General features: G+C 41.2%; 1 protein-coding gene across 1 annotated transcript in view; it reads left to right on the plus strand.

Moving 5' to 3' along the window:
• tmem45a (transmembrane protein 45a) overlaps positions 1-4,517 on the plus strand; it is a 66,774-nt gene extending 62,257 nt beyond the window's left edge. Inside the window, exon 6 of the mRNA XM_052475783.1 lies at positions 2,098-4,517. Within this exon, the coding sequence (XP_052331743.1) occupies positions 2,098-2,194 (97 nt within the window). The 3' untranslated portion in view covers positions 2,195-4,517. The remainder of the gene's footprint in view (positions 1-2,097) is intronic.
• The last annotated feature ends 3,223 nt before the right edge of the window (positions 4,518-7,740 follow it).

Raw genomic sequence — 7,740 nt, forward strand, 5'->3', positions numbered from 1 at the left:
GGAGTTTAGACCAAAAAGCTCTATTTTCGTCTCATCAGACCACATGACCTTCTCCCATTCCTCCTCTGGATCATCCAGATGGTCATTGGCAAACTTCAGACGGGCCTGGACACAGCACACTGGCTTGAGCAGGGGGACCTTGCATGCGCTGCAGGATTTTAATCCATGACGGCATAGTGTGTTACTAATGGTTTTCTTTGAGACTGTGGTCCCAGCTCTCTTCAGGTCATTGACCATCCTGCCGTGTAGTTCTGGGCTGATTCCTCACCTTCCTCATGATCATTGATGCCCCACGAGGTGAGATCTTGCATGGAGCCCCAGGGTGATTGACCGTCATCTTGAACTTCTTCCAATTTCTAATAATTGCGCCAACAGTTGTTGCCTTCTCACCAAGCTGCTTGCCTATTGTCCTGTAACCCATCCCAACCTTGTGCAGGTCTACAATTGTATCCCTGATGTCCTTACACAGCTCTCTGGTCTTGGCCATTGTGGATAGGTTGGAGTCTGTTTGATTGAGTGTGTGGACAGGTGTCTTTTATACAGGTAACGAGTTCAAACAGGTGCAGTTAATACAGGTAATGAGTGGAGAACAGGAGGGCTTCTTAAAGAAATACTAACAGGTCTGTGAGAGCCGGAATTCTTACTGGTTGGTAGGTGATCAAATACTTATGTCATGCAATAAAATGCAAATGAATTACTTAAAAATCATACTATGTGATTTTCTGGATTTTTGTTTTAGATTCCGTCTCTCACAGTTAGTGTACCTATGATTAAAAAATATACAGAACGTTACGTGCTTTGTAAGTAGGAAACCTGCAAAATCGTCAGTGTATCAAATACCCACTTTATATCCACAGTAAAACGAGTACTTGAACGGCCACTCAGCAAGGAAGAAGCCACTGCTCCAAAACCGCCATAAAAGAGCCAGACTAAGGTTTGCACTGCACATGGGGACACAATGTTTAATTTTTGGAGAAATGTCCTCTGGTCTGATGAAAAATAGAACTGTTTGGCCATAATGACCATCGTTATGTTTGGAGGAAAAGGGGGGAGGCTTGCAAACCGAAGAACACCATCCCAACCGTGAAGCACGGGGGTGGCAGCATCATGTTGTGGGGGTGCTTTGCTGCAGGAGGGACTGGTGCACTTCACAAAATAGATGGCATCATTAGGCAGGAAAATTAGGTGGATATATTGAAACAAAATCACAAGACATCAGTCAGGAAGTTAAAGCTAGGTCGCAAATGGGTCTTCCAAAGTTGTAGCAAAATGGCTTAAGGACAACAAAGTCAAGGTCAGAGCTGAAAAAGCGTGTGCGAGCAAGGAGGCCTACAAACCTGACTCAGTTACACCAGCTCTGTCAGGAGGAATGGGCCAAAATTCACTCAACTTATTGTGGGAAGCTTGTGGAAGGCTACCCAACACGTTTGACCCAAGTTAAACCATTTGAAGGCAATGCTATCAAATACTAATTGAGTGTAGGTAAACTTCTGACCCACTGGGAATGTGATGAAATAAATAAAAGCTGAAATATATAATTCTCTCTACTATTATTCTGACACTTCACATTGTTACAATAAAGTGGTGATCCTAACTGAACCTAAGACAGGGATTTTTTTTTTACTAGGATTAAATGTCAGAAATTGTGAAAAACTTAGTTCAAATGTATTTGGCTAAGGTGTGTGTAAACATCCAACTTCAACTGTATATAATTGATGCAATTTCAATGTTGTTTGAGTTGCTTTGTGTTCCACCACATTTTCTTGAGATGGTTTTACTGCAACAGTGCTCCCTACATCCACATGTCAAAAAGCTGTCCGTCAATGTGAATGAATATACAGCTCACTGCCCACTCAGTCTGGCTTTTCACATTTCCTGGTAAGTTAGCCGTAAGAGAGAAAGTGCTTTTAAGCATTTTGATATGGGTGATATTTTAGTCAAAAGGCTATTTTACATGGGAATCAGAAAGACTGTTCAGGACCTTTAAGCCTAGTTCTGGACTAAAAAGCAAGTTCAATAAACAGATTCTCCATTGAGTTTGTAATCTGGTAAATCTAATTCTACAGTACACTCACCATGCCTCACGCCCCTCTGCAGTGTGGTACGATCCAGATTGAAGAGAACCCCCCCAATGGAGATGGGACTGCTGAAACCCAGAGAGAGACAGCAGGAGTCAGAGGACGAGATCCTATAAGGACAACAACAACTTCCTGTTTAGCAGTCAATCAATCAATCAAATGTATTTATAAAGCCCTTTTTACATCAGCAGATGTCACAAAGTGCGATACAGAAACCCAGCCTAAAACCCCAAACAGCAAGCAATGCAGATGTAGAAGCACGGTGGCTAGGAAAAACTGGTGCAACAGGTCAGGCAGGCCAGGCACCTCAGGAATAAATGTCAGTTGGATTTTCATAGCCGATCATTCAGAGTTAAGAGACAGCAGGTGTAGCGGAGAGAGTCGAAACAGCAGGTCTGGGACAGGTAGCACATCCAGTGTACAGGTCAGGTTTCCATAGCCACAGGCAGAACAGTTGAAACTGGAGCAGCAGCACGACCAGGTGGACTGGGGACAGCAAGGAGTCATCAGGCCAGGTAGGCCTGAGGCATGGTCCTAGGGCTCAGGTCCTCAGAGAGAAGAGAGAATTAGAGGGAGCATACGGACACCAGATAAGACAGGAGAAGTACTCCAGATATAAGACTGACCCTAACCCCTCGACACAAACTATTTCAGCATAAATACTGGAGGCTGCGACAGGAGCCTCCAGTATTTATGAAATTGAAATGTGTCAGTTAGCTTACTAGCTAGTTTCAACTGTTTTACTGGTAGTAACCATAGCAACATGGCTACTGAGGCAACCCACCCAATCCTTACGTCACCTATTAACGTCCCATGCTGACCCTAGACCAATTGGTTATCTGATCAGGGTTTGACTTCAGGAAGCCCATCAACCCAGTTCTGCAAGGTCCCAGTCTCTCTCCCTATCCACAGTAGCTGCCTCTCCTCCCCAGCCACTGCAGAGGAAGAGATACTGACATTGTTTTAATAATAAAGAAGTCACACAGCAGTAGCGATAGGAAGGTTTCTCTCCTTACTTTATAAGATGTCATCACGGGGTGGCAGGGTAGCCTAGTGGTTAGAGTGTAGAGGTGGCAGGGTAGCCTAGTGGTTAGAGCGTTGGACTAGCAACCGCAAGGTTGTAAGTTCAAATCCCCGAGCTGACAAGGTACAAATATGTCGTTCTGCCCCCGAACAGGCAGTTAACCCACTGTTCCTAGGCCGTCATTGAAAATAACAATTTGTTCTTAACTGACTTGCCTAGTTAAATAAAGGTAAAATAAAACTCAACCTAATCAAGCCCAATATCCACACGAATACATTATTACCATCTTTATCTTGTACACTGCTGCTACTCACTGTTTATTTGTTACCTGTGCAGAGTCACTTCGCCCCCACCGACATGTACAGATTACCTCAACTAGCCTGTACCCCCACACACTGACTCGGTACCGGTGCCCCCTGTATATAGCCTCGTTATTCTTATTGTGTTACTTTTTATTTTAGTCTACTTGGTAAATATTTTCTTCTTCTTGAACTGCACTGTTGGTTAAGGGCTTGTCAGTCAGCATTTCACGGTAAAGTCTACACTTGTTGTATTCGGCACATGTGGCAAATAAAGTTTCACGTGATGTAGCTAGCTTTGTTTATGTCGCTATTTATTACACCTAACGGATCAACTCTGAACATCTTAACATTCAAATATTGTATTTGTTTAATGGAACAGACAAATGCACAAAGATCAAATGAAGAATGATAACATAAGAAGAACAGGGTTTGGGTGTAATATGCCATGTTATCTGAAGAGTTAAATTATAAGACTAACCCATGTGGACCAGACAAACAAGGAGCTTTTGCCAAACAGTCTGTAAAACTCTGTGTAGCAGCGCCATCCTGTGGTCAGATAATTCAGTACAATGCATGTTGTTGCGCAATCATGAATACATAATTCACATAGATTCGTTTATGAAACATACTTGAAACAAAAGTTCAGGTTAAGGAATATTTTGCCTTGAATCGGGTGTAATAGAATTTGTACTCTTGATAACACTTCATGGTGATGATCGTAGCCTCAGCTGTCAGGACCTAAATATATTAATAGTAATGAATCTGCACAAGCCATCCCATCAGATGATCCCTCTGCCTTAGTGTTTCCTCTGATCGTTCTGTACCTTCACCTTCAGTCTAGAGTTATAGGCTGGATTGTGAACACGATAAACCAAATTGTCACTGAGAAAATAGGAAAAGGAAATCTGGAGCAAATGTGGAATCATCGTCTGTGGGATTTAATTAGAATTTTTATCAGTATTAAATTCAATATATTTATGAAATATACTGTATGTTACTTTGAGAGTTTTTGATTTCCATTTGCAGTTGAATCGAATACTGTTTTGTGAAACAGAATGTTGCATATGCATGTTTTTACATTCAAATTTACATTAAAGAAGCATTTTTAAAACACCTGTCTTATTGCCTGTCTCATTTCCAATGGTCACACACTTGATTCCAGTAGGCGTCACTATGGTGAGCGTCGTGGCTATACCTGTCCACAGCCAATTGACAGGTGTACCCCATTTCATATCAGCCTAATTGTGCTCGGTTTTGGTTGCCTGTCTCTTTGGGCTAGGCTGAGATTTCTCTTTAGGTGTCATTCCATTGGTCATACATACACCTCCACCCTCCTGTATGCGGAGTGAGTTAAATCAAATGATCATGTGCGTCTATAGGAATCCTGGTGACGCGTCCTCACAGATTGACGGAAATTGCCAAATTCGTTAGGTAGTAGTAGTATTTATTAGGATTTATATTATTAGCTGCTGCCGAGGCTACTCTTCCTGTGGTCCAAACAAGAAACAACACAACAAATAAAATACTTAATATACATATAAGGAAACACTGTGATATATAGACAGACTTAAGCATTATGTAGAGATACTGCACATACGTAGAGACACATACAGTACCAGTCAAAAGTTTGGACACCTCCTCATTCCAGGGTTGTTCTTTATTTGTACTATTTTCTACATTGTAGAATCATAGTGAAGACATCCAAAATATGAAATAACACACATGGAATCATGTAGTAACCAAAAAAAGTTAAATAAAACAAAATATATTTTATATTTGAGATTCTTACATATCTTGCATTATTCATTTGCTTTGATTGCAGCTTTTATACCATCTATTGCATCTTGACATTCTCTCAACCAGCTTCATTTGGAATTCTTTTCCAACAGTCTTGAAGGAGTTCCCAGGTATTGCTGAGCACTTGTTGGCTGTTTTTGCCTTCATGGCACAAGCATTTCGCAAACAAAGAAACCACTACTAAAGGACACCAAACAATTTGAAGAGACTTCACTTTAATTAATTAATTAGACCGGTGCAAATCTGTCTGATTAGTCCAAATTTGAGATGTTTGGTTCCAACCACTGTCTCTTTGTGAGACGCAGAGTAGGTGAACGGATGATCTCTGCATGTGTGGTTCCCACCATGAAGCATGGAGGAGGAGGTGTGATGTGTGGGAATGCTTTGCTGGTGACACTGTCAGTTATTTATTTAGAATTCAAGGCACACTTAACCAGCATGGGTACCACAGCATTCTGCAGCGATACATCATCCCATCTGATTTGCGCTTAGTGGGACTATCATTTGTTTTTCAACAGGACAATGACCCAACACACCTCCAGGCTGTGTAAGGGCTATTTGATGAATGAGTGATGAAGTGCTGCATCAGATGACATGGCCTCCAAAATCACCCGACCTCAACCCAATTGAGATGGTTTGGGATGAGTTAGACCGCAGAGTGAAGGAAAATCAGCCAACAAGTGCTCAGCATACATGGGAACTCCTTCAAGATCATTAGAAAAGCATTCCTAATGAAGCTGGTTGAGGCAATGCCAAGAGTGTGCAAAGCTGTCAAGGCAAACGGTAGCTACTTTGAATATTACATATTTAAATGTTTAAACCTTTTTTGGTTACTACATGATACCATGTGTTATTTCATATTTTTGATGCCTTTACTATTATTCCACAGTGTAGAACATAAAGAAAAATAAAGAAAAATCCTTGACTGAATAGGTGTGTCCAAATTTTTGACTGGTACTTTATATGCAAGAATTGAATGTGTGTTGTGTGTTTCTTGGCCCAAGCAAGTCTCTTCTTCTTATTGATGTCCTTCAGTAGTGGTTTCTTTGCAGCAATTCGACCATGAAAGCCTGATTCACGCAGTCTCCTCTGAACAGTTGATGTTGTGATGTGTCTGTTACTTTAACTCTGGGAAGCATTTATTTGGGCTGCCAATCTGGTGCAGGTAACTCTAGGTCTTCCTTTCCTGTGGCGGTCCTCATGAGAGCCAGTTTCATTATAGCGTTTGATTGTTTTTGCGACTGCACTTGAAGAAACTTTCAAAGTTCTTGAAATGTTCTGGATTGACTGACCTTCATGTCTTAAAGTAATGATGGACTGTCATTTCTCTTTTCTTATTTGAGCTCTTCTTGCCATAATATGAACATGGTATTTTACCAAATAGGGCTATCTTCTGGACACCACCCCAACCTTGTCACAACACAACTGATTGGCGCAAACGCATTAAGGAAAGAAATTCCACAAATTAACTTTGAAGAAGGCACACCTGTTAATTGAAATGCATTCCAGGTGACGACCTCAGGAAGCTGGTTGAGAGAATGCTAAGAGCAGTGGCATTCACTGAACAATACATTAATTGCACTATAACGGTGACAAACGGTGCCCACAAACTGTTAAAGCCTACATAAAGCTGTCCCAACAGCAGAGGCCCAACAGTAGTTCCAACACCTGACCACTGCTAAACCTGGCTATCATCAGAGCCTTGTCTGGCAGAGAAAGTGCATTCAGCCTCGTTTACTTCCTTTGAAAAAACATAGCTTATATGGTCTGACTTGCTTCATCAAATGTGGTTTCCACTGACAATTGAGATGTACAAACTATGGCGTACGGGGATGACAAGAGGATAAGAGGTAATTTCGATTAAGACGAGCGAGCGGTGACCCCGGACGGACGTGGTCAATATAACTATTTGTTCAGCACTTTTGAAATGTACAGCGAAAGAATTCAGAACATGGGCTGTTCTTACAGTGTTCTCCCTGTAAACCAGGTCAGAACCGTAGGATAAATAAAGGGGGCATATACAGTAAGCAGAAAATGAAAGCTCTTACAATATTCAATGATTACATTTCTCTAAAACAGGTTATAGGCTACATGTGCACCACCAAGTCAGAACAGTAGGTGAAATTAAGAGGGGGAAATATACCAAATTATTAGGGTGAGGCACATGGGCTGATAACAGCTTACTACACAACATCAAATCAAATGTTATTTGTCACATGCTCCTTAATGTGAAATGCTTACTTACAAGGCATAACCAACAATGCAGTATAAAAACATATATATAATTACAATAAAATACCTTAAAATAAGAATAAGAAATAAAAAGAAAGAATTAAAGAGCAGCAGTAAAATAACAATAGCGAGGCTATATACAGGGGGTAACGGTAAAGAGTCATTGTGCAGGGCACCGGTTAGTCGAGGTAATTGAGGTGATATGTACATTTAGGTTGAGTTATTAGAGTGACTGCGTAGATAATAACAGAGTAGCAGCAGTGTAAAAAGGGGGGGGGGGGATTCAAATAGTCTGGGTAGCCATTTA

Source organism: Oncorhynchus keta, chromosome 22 (genome assembly GCF_023373465.1).
Source record: "Oncorhynchus keta strain PuntledgeMale-10-30-2019 chromosome 22, Oket_V2, whole genome shotgun sequence".
Classification (NCBI taxonomy): Eukaryota; Metazoa; Chordata; class Actinopteri; order Salmoniformes; family Salmonidae; genus Oncorhynchus; species Oncorhynchus keta.